Here is a 27,714-nt window from a genome sequence, read left to right on the forward strand (position 1 = left end):
ATCACCTTCCCACTTGGTTATGAACGCAGCATGAGAACGAAGCAGTCAGTGGAGGTGGGGGAAGTTTCTCATGTTCCGGCAGAGGAGGCTTTTTCAATATAAAAGTCCCTCAACAAATCTGGCTACTATTGTTTTCATAAAAGTGTTGCTTCTAACATTGGGGGGGACATGTCCCCCCTGTTCCACCCCGGCTCCTACACCATTGACTACATTCCTATAGCTGTGGTATTGGCCTACTTTAGGATCAGTGGTTTTTATCTTAAGAATTATGATTACGAGGAATATGACCTCAATAGCAATAAAATGTTCAAAGGCCTTTCACACCTCTGTCCTGCACCTGCAATGTGTTAATACTGTATATCAAGCAAGGTACCCATTTACTCCGTGCTACAACCACCCACACATCCCACTGTGTTGAGAGAGAGGGGGGGCTGGCAAGGCTGAGATTAATCTGCCCTATCTGACCAACAGACACATTTACAGCAGCGAGGAGGGTTCGTTTGGCCATCTGAGTGCTCAGGGTATCATTCACGACCCATCCCTTTTGATTAAGCAGCAGAATGCCACATGATAAAACAAACAAATGTCGGCATTCCTCCCATAGCCTCTTTGATCTCTCTCTCTCTCTCCCTCTCTCTCTCTCTCTCTCTCTCTCTCTCTCTCTCTCTCTCTCTCTCTCTCTCTCTCTCTCTCTTTGGAGCCATAACAGCTCTGGGGGAACTCTGCCGCTCTCCAGGGCACAGTGGACTTGGGGGCCAATAAGGGCCACACTGTAATCAAGGCATGAGCCATAAAGAGCCACTGATTGGGGACAGTAAAATGACTGGAACTCAGTAAGAGGTAGAGGCTGTCCTCACACCTCAGTGTGGGTCAAACCCAGAGCAACACCATGGGGTCACCACTGAGGCCATCTTGACAGGGGGCCTTGTTCTGTTTGATGGTGACGAGACAGATAGCGGAGAGAGTGAGAGGTTATAGTAGCCTGTTTACTCAGTCAGGGTTATATTTCCACTATGACATCAGGAATCCTGTGACACAGATACAGTATATGAGAGCGTGTCGTGGGATGACATTTCTCCACACTGTTTTAGTAAGGGAGTCTCTTAAATACCAATAGAAAGGATGGAACAAACATGGCACAGTGTTCTATAGCCCTGCATGGGTTTAGAGCAACGTTTTTGTGTGAACATTTAGTTTTCTTGATTCACTTCTGGGCTATTATTTCATCCAGCCTTAAATGTGCTTGTTATCATTTGGATGTGCCATTACAAGTACATAATTATCAGTTGCTGCAAGTAATCTAACAAACTACATTTCGATTAGGTTCACTTGAAACCAATAGTGTCCAATATAACAAAAACAGACTGTGGGGACTTAAGTTCTTTGGAGCAGTCTGGGAGCCTGCTGCATCAGCTATAGGCCAGGTCAAAGGTCATGTTCTTGACCCTTCGCTGACCTCTAACTCCAGACCGCACTCGGCTGTGTCACACAGGCACTGGGAGAATTACACATTCCATCGCTCACGTGAAGAAATGCTTTCCTCATTGACTGATTGGCCTTATCTCTTGACGGATCTTTTCCAATTCCCTGTCTCTGTGTCCGTGCATCCCCACCTGTCTCCCCAGCAGTCATAATTGAACTTTTTATCACCTCTCGCTGAAAGAGAGAGCCGGCGTCATCCGTCATTACAGCACACAATGACAGCTCTTCACAGATGCATGAAAGGAATGGATTTTTACATTTGACTCAATCCGGGGGGTTACTTTACTGTAACAGATTCAATATTCTTAAATGAGCCTGGCGATACATGCCGGTCAGATGAAATGATCTATTGCATGGCCTTAATGGATTTCCTAGACTTCAAAGGCTGGGTACTTTAGGAGGAAAATACATAATGTGCAATAAAAACATCATTTTTAATTTGATTAGCCTGATCATTTATGCCACTCCCATTGTCTTAGGCCTGAGTAGTGACTGTGAGTGTGTTCTATTTAGGATGCACAGATTTCTCACAATGAGATTTCTCCCAATGTCTGAAAATATCTCTGTAGAACAAAATCATTTGGAAAATGAGAAGGCATGCAAAAGTAAAGACTGTTATAGAAAATAGAGAAAATTAACAAACATATAAAAAAGCATATTATGAGAATGAACCTGCATTATATGTTTCTTTAGATAGGCCTAACTGATATTGTCCCCAAAAACACTATGAATTATTTGTAACAAGAACATTCTGCTCTAGAACTCCCCCCCCCCCCCCCCCAAAAAAAAATAAACATATTTTGTAACTTTTTTTACGGCATTGATATTTCCTTGGTGAGAAATTATCAGTACTGTAATATCCATATGATATTATGATAGTTAGACATTTCCAAATATGGTACATTTGAATCTCTGTGATTCTCTGTGAGAGAATGAGAGAGACAGAGATAGAAAGAGAGAGGGAGAGGCAGGAGGAAATATTGTTTTTGTTTTGTTTAAATATCTTCCTGTTTTTAATGGCTTGTGTTTGAGTTTTGCAAGCGTCTGTGTGTGTGAGAGCAGGAGAGAGGGAGAAAGAGAGTATTCTCAATTTCCCTGTAAAAAGAAAATTCATTTGCAGTTGCTAATGTAATGTCATCGTTGTGTTTACTGAGCGTGGATGATGTATAGGGGATGTTGCATTGAGTGAGACTGCTTAATGATGCATAGAATTAAGTCTGCGGCTTTCAGCTGAGCTCCCCTCTCCCTTTTACACTCCACACTCCCACTCCCTCCCTCTCTCACTCTCTCCCTTCTGCCCTTCCTCTCTCTTCCTTCCTCCTCCATCCTTCCCTCCCTTCGTTCTTCAGTCCCTGCCTCTCTCTTCCCCCTTTCTCTCTCTCTCTCTCTCTCTCTCTCTATTTATATATATATATATATATATATATCCTCAATGTCTCTCCCCCGCTCTCTCTCTCTCTCTCGCTCCTTCCCTCCCTCCCTTCCTCTCTCTCTCTCTCTCTCTCTCTCTCTCTCTCTCTCTCTCTCTCTCTCTCTCTCTCTCTCTCTCCCCCTCTCTCTTTCAGTGAACGCTGAGAAACAGGCTGTCTCGGACTGGTGGCCACACGTTGCTCTGTGCTCTGTCGCCTAACTCCATCAATCACTATGGAGGGAGAGCGAGTGAGAAGGAGAGAGCAAGAAAGAGTGTGTGTGGGGGAGAGAAAAACAATAAAAAGAGATATTGATAAAAAGTGGTACAAAAAAATCACATTGTGTGTAGACATTGAGGAGAATAAATTATAAAGAGAAACGGGAGAGAAAGTCAACCAAATGAAAGGTATAATAGCAGTTATTAATAATTTGCCATGCATAATGATGTCTCAAATAAATGTGTTTTCCCAATACTGCTTCACTACAGTGTGAATAAAGTGTCAGAATGGTGCACGGTTTGGCTGGGACTGTGATTATAATTGTATGATGATGGTGATGATGATGGTGATGATTATGATCATGGTGATGGTGATGATAGTACTTATGGTAATTGTATGTCCTTAGTTGTTATGGTTATTACCTATGTGAGATCACCAACTGAGCATTATGAGGGCTGAGCGGGAGACGTACAGATGGAGAGGGGTACCTGCATATGGCATTTACGTCATCTCTGTAGGAAATTCATCAATATGCAATGGTAAAAAGCCTGAACTGAAAACCATCACCTGTTTTGCTGAAAATACTTTTATTGTTTGACAATTGCGTTATAGTTATGTGTAGTTACTGAAATGTAGCTTTGCATTTAAAATAAATAAATTACACTGACCCAAGCAAAGGGAAAAGTGGAAATGTTTAGTCATGTGCAAATGTCCTTGATATACACAATTCTGAAATACTGTAATCTACATCAACAACAGCTTGATGATATTGTCATCATCCTAACAAGTTTGGGGCCTATAAAATATATTTCAGCTCTGTTGTGTGTAGATTTATGTGTAAATATACAGCCAGACAGCTGCCACAGTGAAAGCATCGCTGAGAGTGGCCTATTTCACTTCCAACTGCTGAATGTGCGTTTCTATTTGATTTGATTTGGACTCCTCGTCACTTTTTCAATGGCGTCTAAAAATCCTTAAAGTCCTAAATTCCTGGGTCCTGAAAGAGATCCTCGCTATAAATCATTAAACAAAACTTAAGTCTTTCAAATCTTTCATGAAGGAAAATATAAGACACCAGTTTTCTGTTCTGTTCAAAAGAGAACCCATTTGATGCAGTATTACAGTTCTCAATACACTTTTAGTCCCACGCTATGAAGTAATAATGTTATATTAGTTGCCATCGTGTGACAATGTTCAGCTATGCAAACATGATGGTTACCAGCTGATGTCTGCAGAGAACTCGGGCAATGTCAACCAAACTAAATATAAATCATTTTTCTACCTAAGTGAAATGTCCCTTTCATCACCTATGTAGTTGACAAGGTAGTCACAAGTGAAATAGACAATTCAGCCTTTCACATTTACTCAACTTAAAAAGTAACGATTACATTTCTTCTAGTTTCAAAGAACTAAATATTCAAAATACTTTTTATAGCTCAGCTGGTTGCTAAATTATTGCTCAAACGACTCTGGAATATATCATAAATCACTATGGTTAACTAACTAAACTGTATTCATGAAGCTAAATGAAGCAGTGAATTCCATCATTTCAAAGAATGGTGCCAACACTTTCCTCTATAAGGACATCTGCTGGACCGTTCCTTTCAATTCATCTCATTTTCTCAGTCACACATATAATCCGCTATCTGGAGTGTCTATTTCAGTTAGTTTTGTCTATGAAAACAGCATACAAACTATTTCACTGAATGATGCAATGTTTGTTTGCTTATGGATTTTCTAGTTGTTCTCTCTCTCCCTCTCTCAGGCCTTCTTCCTCCAGGTCTCTTCCTCTCTCTCTCACTCCATTGCTCCGTTGTGATCCAGCTGTCCACCCCATTCATCATTCCGCCACGCTCCCCGTGCAGAATAATTATTTATTTCATGTGTTACTAGTTGAAAACAAATCCATTTTGCTGCCCATCAATTTATCATTTGGGATGGGGAGTCACACTTCAGTTGTAGGGGCAGCAAAAAAAATCCCAATTTCCACTGTACCCGGCTGTGTGTTTGTGTGTGTGTGTTTGTGAGCGTGAGTGCGTGCAAGTGCTGGTGTGTGTTTGTTTGTGTGGGGTTTTTTTTATATCAGAGAGGGAGAGAAAAAGAGGGAACAAAGCAATGGAGGTAAATAAAAAGGAGGAGAAGAGAAGGAGTATGTGGGAAGGAAATAGAGTGAGAAGTAGAATGGAAGGGAGAGAGGGAAGGGAAATGAGGGAGAGAGAAGGAGAAAGGGAGGGTTTCTCTTCTCCCTCTCACCCTCCCTCACCTAACGTCTGTGATAATTTATCACTCCTCCTAGCTTGGCTGACAAACTATTTGCAGGAAAATGAGTTTTTCCGCTACGGATTTGTCCTCTGGGAATGGAAAGGGGAGCTGCTGTGTTTTTATTCTTACACACACACACACACACACACACACACACACACACACACACACACACACACACACACACGCATACTCTCAATCTGACTGAGGTCTCCAGTATTTATGGGGGGGGGGTTAAGATAAATGAGGTAAATTAATAGAGTCACTGAGGGAAAGATCTGCTTCCGCACCAGCAAATCTGCCAGTGACACGCTGCCAGTGACACGCTGCTGGTGACACGCTGCTGGTGACACACTAGGGAGGAGGAGATAGTGCTCTCTCTTTCTTTCCCTGCCTCTCTCCTTCCCTCACTTCCCCAGGTTAATCCCTTTTGCATTCTGTCTTCACCCCTCCTAAACCCTCAGTTTTACTCATGCTGACAAATGAAACACTCAAATAGATACCAGAAGGCATAACGTAATAAAACGACAGGGTATATCCACACTGGGACAAAAACAAACACTACAATCTCCAACCAACATCTATCACACATTTACCAAGCATCCTTGAGAGAGGAAGAGAGTACTTTGCACAGTTGCTATAATTACCAAGCTTGACCTGGGTCAGTGGCTCCAATCTTACTTTCAACCTCATCAACCAATATATTGACAATGTGTTTGACGGAGAATTACATGACAATAAAGGCCTAATTACATTGCTATTACTATGGGCCATCAGTAATGGTCAGACGACGTGTCCACAGGACATCTCGGCCGTAAACTTGCAGGGGGAGAGGTGTGTATGGTGTTCATGGGAGGCACTCTCCCTCTGTTATGATGGGACTCGATGCATGCCGGCTCATTTGCATATCAAGCACATTCCTGTTTTACGGCGTAGGCTATGGTGATAAAATCGTTGGATTGAGAAGAGAGGAGAGGACTTCATGACTGTCAACAAACACACACCAACTGCCAGAAAAGTAGTGGGCTTTGCATTCAAATCAAGGAGTGTTACCTTATTACTGGGGGTTTTCCTCGTCACATAACCTGATTATGAAATACTCATGAGCCCTTGTTGTTTGTAATAGGTTGGCCCCACATTATTCCTGGAATCCTCTGTGTCAGCTGACTGCAAGGTCTACATACAAAAAAATAAACAAATAAGTTACCCATCAAAGCAAGGAGGAGCTGTGTTTTGGCCTATTGCATTTCCCAGAGTGGGGCAAAAAGATGGTGCTGGAACTGAGGCACAAGAGGACACCCTGCTCTGGCTGTCTGAAAAGGATTGGGGGTCTTTGTGAACCCAGGAGGACCCTGTGGCAGCAACTACCTGACCCTCTGTCCACTGGCTCAGTCCAAGTGTCAAAATCCCCTGCTCACACATTATGGCTTCATCAACACAGCTACACCCTCCTCCCTCTATTATGGCCAACTTCACCTAAGACCTTTCTCTACACATCAAATTGAGTGGGTGGGTTAAATGTATCTTCTTTGGGAATAGCATGTCAGACGCACAAGACTGTTCCCTTGGTGTGCAGGCTCCCTGGCACCCCATTGATTGACTGAATACTAAGACTAAGAATTTATTCAGATAACTGTAAACATAATCTATGAATTATAATCCAATTAGGTTGAGTTAGACTAAAAATGGATTTCTTTAACCATCCATTTGTCAAATAGGCTATCTCTCCAGTGGTGTAGAATGTTTGCAGTAAGTGGACCACCTGAACATGGTTTCCCCCGGGTCCACTCAACTCCACAACTCCAAACATACAGGCAACTGCCTTGCACCCTGTGATGCCAGTCTCCATGGAAACCACTACTCTCACTGACAGGCATGAAGAGGGGTACTACCAATCACTCTGACCATCCAACTCTCCCTTTGCTGATACTTATTCTTTCTTACACTGTCTGTCTGCTCCTTGTCTGTCTGTTGGTCTACATATTACTGTAAACGTAAGTGAATCATTCACATGGTAGCTGTTCTTTTTGTGTAAAGAGTATCTCTGATTTCATTGGCTGAATTATTCTCTTTCATCCATATGTCCTCTTTTTAAAAGTGAATGCTGTGGTTAAATGTTTTTATTAGCTGAAGAAAATCATTGTCCAGACCAATACATTTGGTTAACGAGGTATACATTTTGTAGGTTGGGCATTGAAATTAATTGTAAAATCTCTGAGGGAAAGGTCCACATATTTTCTTAATAAAAACCTACATGAATCAAACAAAGACCACAATAAGCTACTATGAGCAAAAAGACTGGGATTTGACTATACCTTGTGCTTGACTTGGACTGAAATAGGTGTCGGTACTCATTTTGGGTGCCGGTACTGTTTACATTTAGGTGCAGGAGTTTCACAATGCTTTTGAGCTAATATTCTAGAAGAGGAACAGGACCTCATGTAGTAGAAAATAAGAGGTGCCGGTACTCAGCTCCGGTGACTCAGCTCCGGTAAGCTCCTGCCCAAGTCAAGCATTGACTATACCAGAAACCAGGCAGCCACCATTCAGTGTTTGAGATTTCTGCCTCAAGCCTACAAGTGGGGTGAAGTAACTGATGCCTGTCACAACAGACAAGAGAAAAAGAATGAGCGAGAGAGAGAGAGAGAGAGAGAGAGAGAGAGAGAGCGAGAGAGAGAGCGAGAGAGAGAGAGAGCGAGAGAGAGAGAGAGAGAGAGAGAGAGAGAGCGACAGAGAGAGAGACAGAGAGACAGAGAGAGAGACAGAGAGACAGAGAGAGCGACAGAGAGAGAGCGACAGAGAGAGGGATAGGCAGAGATAAAGATAGATGTGTGGAAAAAGAGAGTGAGGGGAGAAAGGTAGAGCCCGAAAAGGCTGGATGGCAGGGCAGGTAGGGCTTAATGTGGGGCAAGCCCCTCTGTTGCTAATGGCTATTACCGCCTGGGTGCCATTGTGGCCCATACAATGGCCGTCACGCTGGGATTTTGTGAGGAGCTTGCCGGCAAAAGTTATTAGCCCCAAAACCTCAGGCGGAGCAGTCAACAGAGGAACAAGAAGATTTGGGGTGCCAGGGGGAGAGGGGAACAGGGTGTGGGGTCAGGGGTCAGACACAAAGCGGAAATGGGAGGCAGAGAGCGGGAACAATGGAGGGGGCTGGACCAGGCAGACAAAGCTGGAGGGGGGTGACGGTGCACAAAACACAGGAAGATGAGGATAGAAAGATGGGGTACCAAAACAGATGGTAAAAGGAGGTATGAGAGAAAAGGCAAGCACCAAAGAACAGGAAAAGACCTCTATTTGCAACATATACATCATGAGAGAATCAGTCTAGTGACTGACTGAGTATCCAACTAAATGTGGTTAAATCACATATGGCAATTGGCAACATACTGTTAACTTATATAGCCCAACTAAGCATGAAAGACTGAATGGATGCATCAATGACATCTTGTAGTGTTTTCAAGGGGGGCTAATGCTCTCCTCAAGCTGTAGCTGAGCAATATAATATTGTACCCTCACATATTCACTGTAAAAGCTTGCAATTTTGGACACTTTTGTGTAGGCCTAAATGGTGCAATGCATTTACTGCATGGTGTCCACACATTTAACACAAATTCAATCTAAAGCATAAAAACAATAGAAAATGTTGGAAGATCAGAAGAAACGGGACAGGGGACATCAAACGTGGGTGTAGTTTAAGTGTAAATCCGTGGAAAAGACAAGATTCCTTATATAAAATAAAAATGGGGGGTCTGGGTGGAATTCTTACACGGATCCTGGTAGAAATGTAGGTTTGCACCAACAACAACAAAAAGTTTGCAAGGGGGTAATGGAATCATCAATATTGAGGCATTTCTTTAGCTAGTATGATCTAATTATCTGGCACATCTCGAATCGCTGACCACAAAGAGACAAGCGTAAGGCTAGATTTATAAAAGTTGCTATTAAGTGGGCTTTAACGTGAACCCATTCATCTTGCAGAGCGTGCAGAGTGACAAGCGGAGCAGCGTGGAGCAAGAGGAGGCCATGCATCACGCAGAGAGCGGGACGGGAAACGTGCGCGCACCGAGTAATCAGCGAATCAGACACAGTGAATTCACTTTACCCTCCCTTCGCACGCACCTTTGCAGGTGGAGAGACACGGATAAGAAGACAAAACGGTCGTTTCGTTTTTGTACAATTATTTGAGAAGAATTTTACCAGAAAAAAAGTTCAGTTACATAGATGGAAAAATGACAATTGGTGCTTATGAGGAAAAATAGCCTATGCCCTAGCTGGATAGGCTAGGCCTATTCTTTATCCCACTCTCTCGAAGCAGTTTGGTCTCTTCTTCTTCAAAACGGACTCCATATTTTGTTACTGAATGAAGCTAAATCGCTTGCTTTCTGACCTTCGTTTTATTCTTTATAATTTAGACCTATTCAAACATATTATATTTGTGCCTCATAGGCTTATCAGTTGTCATATCATGTCATAGCCTATATTTAAATGTCTAATTTGGAGTAGTCTACCTCGTGGTGTTCACTTTAGTGGTCTCAAAGTAATTCCCCAGTGAAAAATAGCTCAGCTGAGTTGCAAGGTGTAGACAGACATACATGCCTTTTACCGGTGTAAAGTGTCAGACCTAAGAAAGGTTAGCCTAATAAGGTGGAGTAATAGTTTTGTTGTGTGGAATATGAAAACGACAAAGTTGAACTTAATGTTTTTGCTTGAGGCTACAACTCAACTCCAATTCAATTATGATAAACTTGAAAAGCATATGTCTAATTGAAGTCAGAAGATTTCGGCTAATATTATAGTAGCCTATAGGCATATCATTTGTTAATCAGTTTCATTTACTAGCCTATCTTTTGGACAAGAATTGATGCTGCTTTTCTGACCCTTTGCCCTCATGGTTTGCACCCGTCGCCCCTGGGTCTGAACTCTGTTGCAGGTCCAAAATTGGCCGGGGGAGCTGAATCCGTAAAAACACCCATCAACAAGACACACCCGAAACATTTGGGGCATGCATCTTCTTTTGCCTCATGTCCCCAAAAATTCCCAATGTAGGCTAAGTGAGTGATGTTGATATATTTTAAACATATCCCTGTTTGTTTTAGTACAGAAAAGTAATTAAATGAATAGTCGATTGCCCTCAGGAAAAAGTAGTACATATGAAAGCTGTCAGAAATTTAGAAAACGTTAATTATTCTATCAGTTGTGAAATTTTACTGTTAAAATATGAATTCATTATTTCTTAGATTAAAACTTAGATGCTTAAATGCTTCTTATTTTTATTTTGTGGGATAATTGATGCTACACCTGTCGAGATAAAGCAATAACCTTTCAATGAAACTACTGCGTCCAATCTGCAAACGTTGGCATAGGCATTCATCTAAAAACAAGCATTTCTTTAAAAAGTAGGCTCCAGACATAAAGACCGTATTCATTGAGGAATTACACAGCATCCTTGGACTGAGGAGACGTTCGTTATTCATTTTTTTTTTAAATCCATTTTTTTGAGAATGGTTGCAGAAGGTGTTCTTGATATGGGTGGCTGTGCTCAAAGCCGAACGCTGCTGTCATTTTTTTTTCTTTGATCAAGGTATGGTTTTTTCTTCACTTTTTCATTTTACTTTATATTAACTGGCTCCACCCGAGCGCTACGTTGATTGTGTCGGTCCATTCCATAGTCAAATCGCATAAGATCTTGAGAATATCCTCTGGCGAAATGCTTTTCTCCATTGCATGTTGACAACCAAGTCTGAGAGTGGTTCTGAACTGAAGGACATGACAGACTGACTGTAGGCCTACATGTGCAGCATTGGAAAACAATCCGCGGGTTGTCGTAATAAAATCTCACAGTAGAAAATAAGTAGGGGCTGCATAGGCCTGCATAAGTTACAAATTAAACGGGCTTGTTCATATGGCCTGGGCGGAGAATGCTTTCAGAAACTGTCTGCGAGTTGATCTAATACCAGACATATGAATTGCCTTAGCTATACTCCTTATTCGAATGAATCATTTAGTTCAGGTTTTATTTCGAAATTATTATAGATGATTATAGACTATTTACAAAAACATTAGGCCTATATGTAAACTATAAATATAGCCTACATCCCCTCCCCCGATATCCCCCTCTAAATATGCAATACGTTTATTTTGATATTGCAGAGGCCCATTATATCTGAATTTACACTGTTTAATTAGGCTATCAAAAGAGTTGTGCGATTACTGGAAATAAAATAGATTATTTTAGGCTAATAACTGAACATTTTTGGCGCAGTTTTGGCAATACACGCAACCTGAAAACCACCGTCATAATCGTTGATGTAATGATTCAATTGATGTAGGCCTAATTATGTTATTTCTTCTTCCATCTTCTCATTTTCATCCTCATCATCATTATAATATTAGGTTTATTAGTTCAGGAAGGATCATGATGAGGTCATATAATTATTATAACAGTACCGAAGGTAGCCTACTATATTAACATATGCTACTGTGTTGTGTGTTGCATATTCTCTTTTCATTGTAATCATTATTATTATTGGTGGATACTCACATGGCCCAGTCATCTGAGAGTCTTTGGGTGTATATTCATGCAATCAGTTTGCCTCAAAGCAAAGCCACACAACAAAACCCCTGTAACTAAACATTATTAAAATGTGCACTTCTGGTGCAGATAGCCATCTAGAAGTTTTAATCCCTTGTTAAACTCTCGATAACCTCTGTGTTCCATCTTTCTTTCTATCTCTCACCTCCCTCCCCAGGCAATTGCCCCTCGCTCTCGCTCTCTCTTTGCACTTCACAGAGGAATTCTCTGCTCCCATCTAATGTTATGATTCGCTTTAGTCCCTCGACAGTTTTATTTATTTCAAAACATTCGCCCTTTTGTCCCGGAGCGAACCTGGTGTAATGGTATTTACATTGCACGGCGGGCCGGGGAAGATTGAGAATGAGCTCACCAATTGTAGCCTAACGAGATAAGGATTTGCGATGCACTGACCAATGATGTTAAATTGTTTGGGGCGCACAAGGGTCCCCTTCTATCTACTTCACATATATGTCGTAATCTCGCAACTAACAGGCCGTACAACGTTTCTAGATTGTTTTTAAGGACCTACACTTAAATTGCCCCGACTATATGTTCTGTTTCCAATCACCAATTTCCATGGCAAAAGGTTGCACTTTTGCATAATCAATTTTGCTATGTCTTCAACTGGCAAAACTGTAAAACAACCGTAAATTGGTGCCACAAGCCATATGGTTAGATAGACTATAATTTCTACTGGGCAGACGACACTGTGGCCATGTTAGGCAACATGGGGTCATAAACGAGAGTCATTATGGGTGTTATGTTTGTTTTCCAAGCTCGTGAGAACAACTAAACACTGTTGGAACTCAGAGGGACACCGACACCCTGTTGCGAAGAACCACCCGCATATTTCACGGAGCCCATTCACTTGATTAAGTGGTGAATGTGTAAAATAAGCTAAGGCATTCAATACGCACAATCAGAACGCCTTGGCACTATGATAACCAGCAGCTGAAAATGCGTGGGATGTGATATTTGGAAGTGATGTTCAGACTTGATGTCCACTCATTTGGATAGGCAGTGTCTACTGTCTACTGCCTCTGTGTTGAACTGGTTTGACCTTAAAGAACTCGCTTCAGACTTACTTATTATGTAAGTAAGAGAGAGTCTACCATTAGTTAGTAATCTAGTATGGGTATTTGCAGCGCTACTTGACGGAGAGGTGAAGAGGATCGTAGAAAAGCTTAGAGGGATAGAACACAATCCACGTAACACTGTCTAACCTACAACTGCACAAACCACCACAGAAAGCAATCTAAGGGCGGGTGGGTGAAAGGTAATACAATAATGTAATCCCACATCAACATATAAGACTGAGTAGTTGTTTTTTGACTGAATTTGGTGATGATGTTGAAAATGATGTATATAAGATTTACCTCTGCATCTTTGTTTAGTAACAGAATAAAAAACAGCCATAATGTGGTGGTGGTAAAAAAAATATATATATTAATAATAATATGTAAATATAAATTCATTCCAACAATAAAGACAAGCAATCTGAAAGAAGTTTCTAATAAACATTTTGGCTATTAATGTGCAAAAAGTAATACATGTAATCAATATTGTGGGCAAACATGGCCTATGTCATCCATATTTAATTAGTTGAACGCTGTGTAAAAAGTAGCAAATACTAGCAACCGCTTATTCAACCTTTAATGTGATTTTAATTGAAGTCCTCTGACACGAAATAATAGGCTGTCCTATATCATTCAAGTATGACTGTAAGCAGATAATATCTGATGTGCTTATTCAGGGTACAACACAAAACTAAACTTTATGATTTAAACGTAACATCTACAACGTGTAGGCTATCGGCTTCACCCATGTCCCTGACATGCTATAGTCCTATATTACTCATTTTATCGCTCAAATAAGGGGACATATACCTGTCATGTGATAGCAGACATTGTGACAGATCACAACAAATCAAGTTCCAAATTGTGTGTGAAAACAGTGTACTCCAAATTAACCGGAATTCACAGACCCCCGGAAATCGTGTCACATCTTGTACACAATCTAATCAAAGCGAAGCTGTCGCTGGGGGTGAATGAAAACAAACCGGCTCCTTGACAAGTGTTTCCGTAAACGTTACTGTTTCTCTAAGACAGTGTGTTGTATTGGGTGGAATGCCACTCAAAACACAAAATCAGTCATCCATGTGGTTTTGGGAAAGGTGACACCCTCTTTTCAAATAGCCACACCTCACCCTTAGTTCTACTGCACTCCCCTCGACTCCATCATCCAATGGCCGCGGCGCACCATCGCCACTGCGCGCCTCGGAGAGCGTCTGTTGGATAAAACCTTGCACAGTATTAGTAGCAGGTCGTGAACAGCTACACCACCTCTGCCTGTTGAGAGAGTATCATACCAGACGCTTTATCAAAGATTGACTTGGATCTCCCCGGCCGAGGTTACATTTTCTCCGGTGTGGTCTAGCATTGGATAATAATAAGGATATCTGCCCGGACCTTTTTTCTGCAAGGCGAAGGTAATTATTTGCATCAATGAGGTGTTTTTGATCGTAAAAAACGGCTAGTCATGGGTACATCACTGTGTTAGCAAATGTGAATGGTTGTTAACATCTTTAACAAATGGTTGTAAATGTGTAAAAACTTAACAATGAGTAATGTATTGGCTGATCGTTTAGTTAGAGTATCGAGTCCGGTTACATTCACTAAGTAGTGTGAGAGAGTAGTCCCTATAGAGATCCTATTATTCCTAATTGGTAGTCCCAACAAAGATCCAAAGCCTAGCCTACGATAAGCAGTGAAACGTGTTTTTTGTTTTGGCTTATTATATAAGCCTATATATTTCTTTAAATAAGAGCGGCGACGGGGACTTAAGACTCAAATTGAAACTGCAACGCGGGCGCTAATATATTTTAATACTATGCCACACTATGGCATAACCTTACTTAACAGTATTCATAAGAACCCCATATTAACTATTACAATGTCCTCTTGCAGCAAAGAGTGCACTCAGGAACACATTCATTCCAAGCGAGGCCCCACATGGACTAAAAACATCTAATTAACTGGGAGAGAGAGAGAGAGAGCGTGGACCCTCTTGCATTTGTCAAGGACACCCAACGACAAAGACCTCAGAGATATGTCCAACACCACCGGACGAGGTAAAACACAAGATCTGAGACTCCTTTCCCTCGTATTGCTATAGTATTTTGGCCGCTAAAGAGAAGATAATCACATGCATTTAGTAGCTATTACTCAAATATAGGATAAATAAACAGATACTTTGTTAAAATGTTCCTTAGAAAAAGCTGAACTCATTCATCAATATGAAATATTTAATTGTCAAAGCAAGCAAAAAATGCAGTACAGGCATGACAAATAATATTTCAGAGACCTTGACAGAAATCAGCCGTTAATAGTTTATGCTCAGGCGTTGACAACGGAATAAATTCATAATCCCTGTAATTATTTTCTATCCAAGTTTCGTTAAGAATACCTAACATTATTCACCGGGATTTCTAATGGCATTAAAACGAAAAGCTTTTAAAGTAATTGAGTGATTATGTTGATAATAAACTGTAAACTGTACGGGTGCTTTTGTTTCATTCTCTAATACTTTGACATTATTCATACTGAATAAGGACGTTATTAACAGAAATAGGCTATGTTTTGTTGTAATATCTGTATACCCACGAATTCTGAATACATTAGCATAGTTGAGTAGTCCATGGCTGGTTATACAGTTTATAAAGTTTATACAGCAATGTTTCTCTTATCAGAGCAGAGATCGGCTAGGAAGGCCAAGAACCTTAGTCAATAAAAACCGAATGATCAATAATTGAATAACTTCATGTGCACATGTCTTTATACACTGTTATTACGTTTATTTTCCTTAATTTTAGGGTGATCTTTGTAAAAGTTATGACAGAGTGTCAATTAATGAATGTAACATTTAAAAAATCGAACTATCAATGATCAGGCCAACAATTCTGAAAGTTGAGCCTGGTGTTATAAATCCAGCGTGTATTTACTAAACAAAAATAACAGATTTCCCTTCTCTCGTGGAGGGTTTGTCAAGTTAATTGGACGTTAGTTTAGCTGACAGATATAGATTTGGGCCAATCGGTGGTCATTGTCACTTCAATTGTGCCAATGATGGAACGGTGGGGAGCTGAATGGTATGGCTTGTTTACGTTTCACCCGGTCTACCCCGCGGTATAAATTATGACACCCTCTTGTCGCCTCAAATGCGCCATCTTCTTTCATGTTCTCATAGCACCCGCTGTCAGGGGTTACAATAACCGTTCAGAAGTTACAGTGCAGCATTGCACCTCAGAGGTTTTGAGGTTATTGGGTGCCGTTTGGCTCAGTTGGTAGAGGATTGCGCTTGCAACGCCAGGGTTGTGGGTTCAGTAAGGGAAAAGTACGAAAATGTATGCACTCACGAAAAGTCACTCTGGATAAGAGCGTCTGCTAAATTACCAACATTTAAATGTTATGGGTCTATTAAAATTACGTGACAATATTGTTTAAAATTGTTAGGAGTAGCCTATAGGATAGTCAACCAATGTTGTCAAACATAGGCAATCGATCTCTAGTGGCTTATTAAAACTGCTTATTTTGAATTTATGCTAAATAATAGGTTGTGCTAATCGTGGTCAGTGGCCACACGTTCATTCTATAACCTAATGGCAAGTTAGTGGAATAAAACCAAATATATAAAGAGTAGGCTATCATATAGGGACTAAAGTGCAGTGTGCTAAAGTGCAGTGTGTAACAGAAATGCTGAATTATTGAAGTTCATGTGAAACTAAAATGGAAAGTGAGAGGTTCTGCAATAGTTTGTGTGGGCTATATTATATTTAATATATAAGGGTATAAGTTACACACACACACACACACACACACACACACACACACACACACACACACACACACACACACACACACACACACACACACACACACACACACACACACACACACACACACACACACACAATAGGTGAACAAAACCAGTTTTTTCAGATATGGTAGATATATCCTCTGGCATTTTGACGGCTCCTTATGCTACATTGTAGATTGTGTTCTCAATCCAAATGTGTACATACTCATCCAAAAGGCTAGGCCTTTAGACCTAGTTCCCGCATCATTTGAGGTCTAGAATCAATAAAATCATATATTTTACAGTGGATTATAAATTCGAATCCATTTTGAGGAGGAAAACCATGCAAGGGGATTAATTATTTTAAGGGAAACAACCTAAAGAATGAATGGCATCATTACAAATTACGCGAAATGGAGACAATATAGGCTATTAATTGTGCAATTAGGATAAATCGTCTTTATGAGGGATTTGTGTGTGTGTGTGTGTGCGTGCGTGCGTGTGTGTGTGCGTGTGTATGTATGTGTTTGTGTGACAGAAGAGCGAGAGAGAGTGCGCGCGTGTGTGTATATGCGTGTGTGTTTATTCCCTTGGGGTTGCTCAGCTTTAATATCCTGCAGGTTGGTGAAGCTTGGCGGGGAGATTTTTACACACTCCGCTAGCACGGTTAATGGTGCTCCTGCTCCCCACCCAGCCTCGTCCGGCCTCCGTTTGATGTGGAAATAAAAGCTGGGAAAGGGCTGAGAAAAGAGCAAGGCGAGGAAGAAAGCTGCTGAATGGGTTAAATTAAAAGCAATGGGATTCTTACAAAGTCACTGATGCAGTCTATAGAAAGACAGAGAAGCTGCTGACAACTTTCAAAATGACATGGCAAACCCTTTCCCCCAGCGTCATTTCCAAGTCCTCTTAAAGGAGAAGTCGATTTTTGATTTTGTAAATTAAAATGGTCAACTATAACTAGAACATGCATTACCTGGTGTAGTCTAGGCCTATGGTAGGCTATTCATTTAAGCATCGACACAAGGGAATACATTTTATTCTACAAACGAATATGCATGCGCATTATCTCGAGCATATTGGTGAACCATAATAATTGTATAGGCCTATATGGGAAATGTTTATAGGAATCACTATTACATTAATCCCTATAGTTCAAATTCAGACGATGGACACGTTCTGCCATAGACTACATCACTCTCAATGTAATATTTTCTGTTTATAATAACCGCATTATACCAACTGACTACTGACAGCCCATCGATGTGTTTAGACGAGAAGAAATGTAGTGAGTATGCTTGCACGCAAATAGGCTATCAATAACTTGATTTACACCACACAATTGCTATTTGACCTAATATAGCTATTGGAAATGGTCAACATGCTCACGATGTAGGCTACATTTTTCTAATGTAAAAAAACGAATTATTGCCATTTATTTTGCGTAATTGTAAATGTGATAAACATGCCTGTCAGAGAGGTGGTTTCACATTGAACTTGATGCTATAACCTATAGAACCCCATTATCCTCGCAGATATACTTTTTTTTTAACGAATAATTGACCAAATCGTGGAAAAATAAACTCCAAAACATAACATGATGATAAATAATTGACTTTGTCATTTAGGCTATAGAATTGTAGCTTAGACAGTATCACTTCAGGGCATTTTGAAATCGAAATGATGGCAATATCGTATCATTGTGCATGTGAGCTGTTTTTCCATGCCGCTTGCCAGAATGGGCCTAAATTATGCATGGCCTATGGGCCCCAAACTCCTTACATAAAAAAATGTAAAACGCGTAAAATTCTCCGCTTTATAACGTTTAATGTGAAATTCATTTATATCAAAGTTAGGATAAACTTACTTCCTCTGCGAGAAATGACTACCTTCTCTCGCTGCCTTGTGTGTCCCATAGGAAACCCAAACCCGGAGAGAGGAATCTAGAGGTCAGAACCAGGATTGAGAACATCTAGAATGTGGAAGACTTACACAGAGCTGTCTAGACCAGAGGCTGTCAAATTTCTAGCTAGATCCGACTTAATTGGTCAGTTACCCTCTTTTACCACTCTTTTAAAACAACACTGAATTATGCATGATAAATTGACAAAATATATTCTGACATGTGTATCATTCACATCTCTGTCATCATTTTTATATAGCCCTTTTAAGATCTGTACCCGGGTTAGTTTGATAGCTAGGGGCTCTATTCAATCTGTATTGCTGAAGCGTTACAGATTGCGCTTTAGAAATGTAAAGGTCATTTCCCGATTGAGCCAACATAGCCTGTACAGCGTTTACCGTGAATACAGTCTCCGCTAATGCGGGAACATTTCATTTACATTTCAATCACTCTGTAATGCTGAACTTCAGCAATATAGATTGTGTAGAGCCCTATGCCACTGTAACTTATAGTTTAGTGAATCTTTTTTTTGTCCAACATTCATATCAATTACCTGTAAACTTGGACACACCAAACATGCCTGTCTCCTCAACATAAAAAAAACAGAATATGAAATAACTTTATTTCAAACAATACAGTGAAACAAATTCCAGGAAATATATGCTCATTGTTATGTTCATGACCTGCACAATTTTGTGTGCTGAATTGTCCCACTAGGTTCAATAACATCTTCTCTTGGAAACCCAAAGGACCCACCTTTTATCCAGTTTTTTTATTGCATTCTGAAAATGATATTGCCAGTAGATGCCTAAATAATATGTGATTTATTTGATCAATTAATCTATTTTGTTCTACATGTCTGTAGTATGTCATTGTCGTATCAAGGTAAGAACATTAGGTGCCATGTAAGCCCTGTCACAGACCAAACAAATAGCTTGAAGTAGAACCAGCCCAGACCCAATATCAGTGTGCCCTCCCTGTATGTGTATCCTCTGTGTGAGGTAGTGCTGTGTGTGGGTGGTAGCGTGGGTGGCAGTGAGCTCAGGTTCCATGACATTTCTAAGTGTTTCATCCCCCCTCCTCCCCCAGGTCATGGGGGTCTTAACCAACTAGGCGGAATGTTTGTGAACGGCCGTCCGCTCCCGGAGGTGATCCGGCAGCGCATCGTAGACATGGCCCACCAGGGCGTGCGTCCCTGTGACATCTCCCGCCAGCTCCGTGTCAGCCACGGCTGTGTCAGCAAGATCCTGGGACGGTGAGCACCTCATAGCACCTTTACACCCTTTACACAACAGGGTGATATTGTTAGCAGCCCTCTATTGTGTTCTCAAGACACCTAAACCATGAACCACGGTCTCCCATTGTGAAAAGTGTCTGGGTTCACTACACAGTACATCATTGGTCATGTAAACACCTATTTTTGTTCAATCCAAATGATGACCACCCACATTCACTATATTGCTCTCTGACTGAACAAACCTCTCTCTCCTTTTCCAGCTACTATGAGACTGGCAGCATCAAGCCAGGAGTGATTGGGGGCTCCAAGCCCAAGGTGGCCACTCCTAAAGTGGTTGATAAAATAGCAGATTACAAGCGTCAGAACCCCACAATGTTTGCCTGGGAGATCAGAGACAGGCTCCTGGCAGAGGGGGTGTGTGACAGCGACACCGTGCCCAGTGTTAGCTCCATCAACAGGTACTGACTAACCTCTACATTATGCTATGTGTAAACCAATAAATATCACTAAGTGGGCCTTTAAAATAAGAACTGTGATCTCTTAAGTAGTGTTAAACAAGTGTATAGAAATTGAATCAGCAGAACAATTGCAGATGTAAGTATGTGGTGCAATAGATTTTACACTGTTGTCCAATAAACACATTTCACTGCACCTATCTTGTATGTGACAATAAAACGTTGATTTAATATTATTTATAATCTCTGCTCTTTATTCCAGAATAATCCGAACCAAGGTGCAGCTGCCTTTCAACCTGCCTCTGGATGGTAAAGGCCTAAGCCCAGGACACACACTAAGTGAGTCTCTACACACACACACGCACATGCACACACACGCACACACACACACACCCACACACACACACACACACACACACACACACACACACACACACAACACACACACACACACACACACACACACACACACACACACACACACACACACACACACACACACACACACACACACACACACACACACACACACACACACACACACACACAGACAGACACCCTAGTCATTAACAAAGCACTATCACCCCCCCACTCCAAGCACCAACACACGCCTTCACTAAGGCCTAGCATTAAGATCTGATCATATAGTATTTAGCCTAAAGAAACTCCATGCTTAATGGTTCGTAAGATTAAGCGCTAATGGTCAACGATAATATTGCAGTAATAATAGTCCGTTTTCCCTTTCTTTCTGTCAGTCCCCAGTTCAGCTGTCACTCCCCCAGAGTCGCCCCAGTCCGACTCCCTGGGCTCCACCTACTCCATCAGTGGCCTGCTGGGAATACCACAGCCCAGCCAAGAGGGCAAGAGGAGCCATGATGACAGTAAATACCCACAAATTTTTGTGCAATCCCAAATCCTGATGTTCTATACTCCTCTCACATTTTATAATATTTTTTATGCAATTCAGTAAGATTCACTCTGACAATTTATTCTACCATAATTTATGTACAAACTCAAATAGATTCAATCACTTCTCAATATAACCCTACCCTCTCTCTCTCTCTCTCTCTCTCTCTCTCTCTCTCTCTCTTTCTCTCACCTCTCTCAGGTGACCAGGAGAGCTGTAGACACAGTGTGGACTCTCAGGGCAGCGCAGGCGTTCCTAGGAAGCAGCTGAGACCGGAGCACTTCCCCCCGCAGCACCTGGACTGTGGCTTTGACCGCCACCACTATCCACCAGACTTCAGCTCTGCAGCAGCCAGCAAGACCGAGCAGGTACGGTGACCTACATGTCACATTGGCACTGAGAGGTGGAGTCTGCTTAACGCCACTGGCACGGGAAACATATGTTTACATTGCCAAAGCAAATGAAATAGATAATAAACAAAAGTGAAATAAACAATAACAAATGAACAGTAAACATTACACTTACAAAAGTTCCAAAAGAATAAACACATATCAAATGTCATATTATGTATATATACAGTGTTGTAATGATGTGCAAATAGTTAAAGTACAAAAGGGAAAATAAATTAACATAAGTATAGGTTGTAATTACAATGGTGTTTGTTCTTCACTGGTTGCCCTCTTCTTGTGGCAACAAGTCACAAATCTTTCTGCTGTGATGGCACACTGTGGTATTTCACCCAGTAGATATGGGAGTTTATCAAAGAATTGTGTAATCTGAGGGAAATACGTGTCTCTAATATGGTCATATATTTGACAGAAGGTTAGGAAGTGCCGCTCAGTTTCCACCTCATTTTGTGGGCAGCGTGCACATTGCCCGTCTGCTCTTGAGAGCCAGGTCTGCCTTCGGCAGCCTTTCTCGATAGCAAGGCTATGCTCACTGAGTCTGTACATAGTCAAAGATTTCCTTATTTATTTGAATTCCGCCCTCTATTTTTCACACACAACACACGCTCACGTACAAATGGTTAATCCGCTTTTATTCTCCACAGACTGTGTACCCTCTCTCGCTCATCAATGGCAGTCTAGAAGACGGGAAGACCAGCCTCTCAACATCGAGTGCCGCTATTGGTCGGAATCTGGCAGCGCACCAGGGTTACACTGTGGTGACAGGTAAGACTCTAACGATGGATGGTGCCCTCTCACCCCGCACAAAGATCAGCGCTCAAAGATGAAGCAGAAGGAAAACTGAACACGCTGGCACATGGAAACATTAGCATATCTCAACACCCAATTCACAAAGGCAGTTATTTTAAATATCATAATGCATTCATAATCTGTGAATGTAATAGCAGTCTGTTTAGGCGTGTATACTCCGGACTGTAGCAACTGCGGTTGTCATCAATCTGATAATAGATCTTGTTTCCGACCGAGCTATCATAGCAGTTGATGTTTATCTCTGCAGTGCAGCCACATGTTAGCTTGCCGTGCCTGCTGATGCGTTGTACAATTAATTTGGCCTATTATCACGAGCTGCCCAAAGCACCCTTTCAAGTTTAATTTAAAACAGACGTACAATATGTGCTGTATGTCTAATGCAGTACCCATTCACTCGTCATTTGTTTCAAGCATTAATTTCAGCTTCCTGGCTATTTCTGCAGTGTATTTGTTAATCCATTTATTCATATTAGTTAATTCCATTTTATTTCATTTTCTCACCCATCCACCCACTGGCCATGCCACCTCAGACCCCCTACAGCCCCTCACACTTTGTCTGAAACAGGAAATGTCCCCGGAGGTGACCAGCACAAGCCCCTCCCTAAATGCGGTGGCCAACTCTGCCTTCCTAGAGCTGCAGTCATTGCAGACCCCTGTCACTGTCAGTAGCAGCTGCAGCAGCTCCAACCATTTCCCTCATGCGTTCAACTCATTCTCCCATCATGCACCAGTGTACGGCCATTTCAGCAGCCAGTCTCTCATAGCAGGTAATGAAGCATTCGTCTCACCCATTGCCACGCCCTGTAGGGGGTCCATGCAGACAGTATAGACTACACTCGCTTATCATGTCACCTGCCACGACACACCAAACCCCATGTGCAGTACTGTACTGGAACGTCAATTGCTGTAGATGATGGTGAGCACCACTGACAGTGCCAGAATTGATTTGTTTTTCATGTGTATATCCAGCTGCTGCACTACTACAGTATGTGTACATCCTCATGCTGACAGTGTGTGGTCTGTCCTCCTCTGTTTCAGGGCGGGATATGGTGAGCTCCACTCTCCCTGGCTACCCTCCTCACATCCCCTCCAGTGGCCAGACAGGCTACTCATCCTCGGCCATCACTGGCATGGTAGCAGGTAAGACTCCCGTCCCTTGACACACACAGGCTATGAGACAGGCCATGGCATCCTAAAATGGGATTTCTGAGAAAGAGATGAATGATGTCTCTACTTTCAGTTCAGCTTATTTAAATGCAGTTCATAGTTTTATTTTCAGCCAAACCTGATCCTATCTGGGTTTTCAAATGGGGAATGCTGAAACTGCATACGCTATTGGGACAAAGCACCACTGAGAAGGATTTAGACAAAAAAAAAAATTTTTTTTTTAGGACAAGGCAGTGAGCAAAACCAACGCTAAAAAAGCAAGGATGGGCGTGAGACAGGGAGAGCGAAATGCTGGGAGGGAGGATTGGAGATTAACAGGAAGGCATGCTGGTTAATGAGTAGCCTGCTCGGCTGGTGAACTGCATGGCGGTGCAGCCAGGGCCCAGGGGGTACAAGAGAACAGGCTGGGGGTTCCGCCCTGCTGCCCGCAGCCCCACGCCGCCCCTCTGACCACACATCACCATGGGAACCAGGGGCCCCACCAGAGGGGGGGGGGAGAGGGTGGGGGGCCACAGGGTGGCAGAGTGGGCCTGGGTGAGAGAGAGAGAGAGCAGAGGAGGAGGGTCTTTGTGGTGTGTGTGTGTGTGTGTGTGTGTGTGTGTGTGTGTGTGTGTGTGTGTGTGTGTGTGTGTGTGTGTGTGTGCGCCTTTTTATTTGAAGTCTGCCCTTCGAAGCGCGAAATGAGAGGGTCTGATTTATTATTTTTCTGGTGGGCTTGCTGTGAGGAAGCGTTCATACACAATTACTCACAGAAAGGGGGGGGTCTGGGGGGGAGCAGGGGTATTCAATCCAGCCAACATAATTACCAATTAGATATTGGAATGTTAAAAAAAAGAAGAGGAGAAAATAGAGGAGACAGAGAATGGCTGAAAGGCTGAAGCAGGAAGTGAGGGATAGAGAGGAGAGGAGGGCATTTTGGACGGACGGAGAGGGGAGGGGTAAACGCTAAAGAGAGGAAGCGGAGACTAGCCACACGCACCAATGAGTCGAGGGATTTTACCCCCAGCCATCCACCTGGCCCATAGATTAATGGTTTACAAGATGCCCTAACCATTGGTGAATTATGAGCTAAGTCTTAGCAGATGCTGGCAAGAGGACAAACACCCTCAACTGAAGGCAAAAAAACAAACACTTTGAGGAATGCTGTGTCTCTATAAGACATTTTATGCCTGATATTGTCTGTGATGTATTTATTTCTATACACGTACATCTGGGAATTTCTTACTGAATGATGTTTGTTACTATATGTCTCTTAGTGTACATCTGATGTACGTGCTGTTTTGTTCCATGTCCTTGCAGGTGCAGACTACTCTGGTCAGACCTACACTCACTCCCCCTACACCTCCTACAGTGAAGCTTGGAGATTCACCAACTCCAGCATTCTCGGTGAGTCAGTCAGTCCGGCACAGTGGTGTTTAATGGACACACCCTTCATAAGTATTAGAAGCATGTACTGTAGTCTGTGTTGTGTCAGTACTGGAACAATGAAAGATTCCACACAGGACCATACTGTTTATAAAGCTGATGTGTTATGATTGTGAACGTGACAAAAGTGACTGAATTGTTACAGATAAAAGTCCCAGCTTCCAATTATTATTATTATTTTTTAATGCAAACCATTCCTGTCAGGTCAAGTTTATACTTTGAACCTTATTCAATAGCTTTGAACCTAAAATACAATGAATTTGAACCTAGAGTATCAATGGGAAAACCTCAAATACAAATCCTCACGCCAACCAGGAAATAAAGTGCAGTCAAACTTTTGGTTTCAGTCAGGTCACATGTATCAGGATCTCCGCTAGTCCCCATGGAAACTAGTTACCCAGTTACCAGGGGGTCTGCGCTATACCACTGCCGTCTCTTGGTGTGTACGGTAACTCTCTCTGAGCTTACCAGCCTATGAGAACTTGTGTTCTGTTGTGACTTTCTGGTCACAAGTCTGTGTGTCACCTTGAACCAGCTGATTTCACCAATTATTAACGACACCGGGGAACATAGACAGTATTAATGCTTGTGTGTTCTGAATGCTTAATTCTATGCATAATGCAAAATATTCGGTGATATTTCTTCCATCAAGTAGACCCATACTTTAACAGAGAGAAGGTGCAAAACAGGCAGCTTTATTCATGGGACAAACTATCCAAGCAAGGCAGATTTCCATCTGAACCATCTGCTATTGTCATGTGGTTGATGGGATTAAGAAAGCCTGCTCTGCGTTGCATTGTCCCTCCTAACACCATCAAAGCCAAGCTAAAAATCAAACCACAATGGTAAACTCCTTTATCTCTGTCGCCCCCTGCAGGTTCGCCCTATTACTATAGCTCGGCCTCCCGCACCGCTCCACCATCCACTGCAGCCTACGACCATCTCTAGCTCCCATGGACCAACCCTCATCAAGAGGACTGATAATGGGGACCAACAGGCAAATGCAGCAAGGGATAGGAAGCTATGAGGAGAATTGGACTGTCTCCCAATGATGGACAGGGGAGTAAAGACATCCGAGGGACATTGAAGACTTTTAGTGGCAACACTGGACCAGCTATGCTTGACCCTGAACTCATGGACAATACCTTCTCATGGCTAACTAATTCATTATTTATTTGTTTTTAATGACAGCCTCATCCAGGGTGACTTGACACGTTTACACATGACATTCTAAACACTGTAATACATTTGGGCAACTGATGTCTATGACTTTGTCAGTGGCAAAGGCCCTGAATCCTGCATTGTGTGTACGTCGCTCCAAAGCTGTTTCACCAAAGACTTTATTTGTAGCACATTTTGCAACACTCTGACATGCGACTTTGACTTCATGACATCATAGGATGTTTTGGTGGCACAGTACAGTAACAGCTTTTTTTGTGAAGCTACTCCTGTATTTGCATCAAGTTTACAATAGTTTTATACAATAATACACACGTCCCTTTCGCATTCCAGTGTCGTTTTTTTCAGGATCCTCTGTGTTGAATTCAACATTCAGCCTCTTTGAGCTCACCACCCAACCAAACCTTCCAGATCTTAAATGTAGTGCAGTGCCAATTGTCTGAATGAGGCATACAGTCACACGGGGTATCATTCTCATAGCAAAATGTCCTCATGTCCTTGTCAAAAAAAATGGTTTCATGAATTGAACTGTCTGGGTTACTCTTGTTTGGCAATATGTATATATTGTAAATGGCAAACTGCTCTTGAGAAAGAAATGCAATTTTATCAGAAGGATGATTTGGGGGTGAATATTGTGGGGATTAATGACTGAGTATCTGAAAAACAAAACAACTCTTTCATTTTTTTTTCTTAATGATAATTCGATTTTGTTGTCATGCTGATGTTTAGTATGAGAACTGTGACTAAACTGTTTTTTCTTTTCTTATACTGTTATTAATGTTATTGAAGATGTAAATATGGAATTTCTAAATAATTATTTTAATTAAATAAAGCATGACAAAGTGATTGTGCATTGCATTCGTTTCCCCACATGTTTGCACATCTAATGAGTCATGAGAACATTTACATTAAAGTCCTATTAATATCCTTAGAATCAACTGACAAAAAAATAAGAAACCCGTTTCTATTAAAGTCTTTACCGTTTGAGTGTTGTGGCATGTCGTATGTAGTGCATGAACAAACATAGGCCTACACAAAGCTCCCCACTACTTCCATCACAATAAGGAATGGACATCACAATGAGAGGATCATTGTTTCGTCACAGTGTTGTTTCATGCTGCACAAAGCTCCTATTGTTCTAACAATCACAAAACTGGAATATTCTGTCACACATGCAGCTTAGAATTTCGCTACAATCTTGTAAGATTGTAGCCCTGTATACCAACTCCTCATGCTGAAGCATTTATAATCGATTAGTAAATCGTTCATACATCATCTATTAATCATTACACCATTCATAAGATGTATAATACATGTCCGTATAAACCATTTACTAATCGATAGTTAAGTATTTTTGCGTCGTCTAAAGTGTGGGCCATTTATACTTTATGAATGTTTTGAGTGACCAGTGTTATTTCTCCAAA

The 27,714-nt window shown here is 41.7% G+C and overlaps 1 protein-coding gene across 8 annotated transcripts; it reads left to right on the top strand.

The window, feature by feature from the left end:
- The first annotated feature begins 14,168 nt into the window (after positions 1–14,168).
- LOC110509787 (paired box protein Pax-8) lies at positions 14,169–27,138 on the top strand. 8 transcript variants are annotated; one of them, XM_036967979.2, is made up of 13 exons: positions 14,209–14,437; positions 14,916–15,079; positions 18,719–18,847; positions 19,793–19,958; positions 20,201–20,398; positions 20,658–20,734; positions 21,151–21,276; positions 21,504–21,670; positions 22,354–22,474; positions 23,050–23,286; positions 23,558–23,659; positions 24,986–25,072; positions 25,989–27,138. In XM_036967979.2, exons 3-13 carry the CDS (start codon positions 18,778–18,780, stop codon positions 26,057–26,059), a joined length of 1,422 nt encoding a protein of 473 aa, XP_036823874.1. In that variant the 5' UTR covers positions 14,209–14,437; positions 14,916–15,079; positions 18,719–18,777; the 3' UTR covers positions 26,060–27,138. The 8 variants fall into 8 exon arrangements, with proteins under 8 accessions (XP_090083068.1, XP_036823876.1, XP_036823875.1 ...); XM_036967981.2 differs by lacking the exon at positions 18,719–18,847 and having other exon boundaries at positions 14,171–14,437; XM_036967980.2 differs by lacking the exon at positions 14,916–15,079 and having other exon boundaries at positions 14,193–14,437.
- The last annotated feature ends 576 nt before the right edge of the window (positions 27,139–27,714 follow it).

The sequence above is a fragment of the Oncorhynchus mykiss genome, chromosome 29 (assembly GCF_057628025.1).
Source record: "Oncorhynchus mykiss isolate SJ-2025 chromosome 29, ASM5762802v1, whole genome shotgun sequence".
Taxonomy (NCBI): Eukaryota; Metazoa; Chordata; class Actinopteri; order Salmoniformes; family Salmonidae; genus Oncorhynchus; species Oncorhynchus mykiss.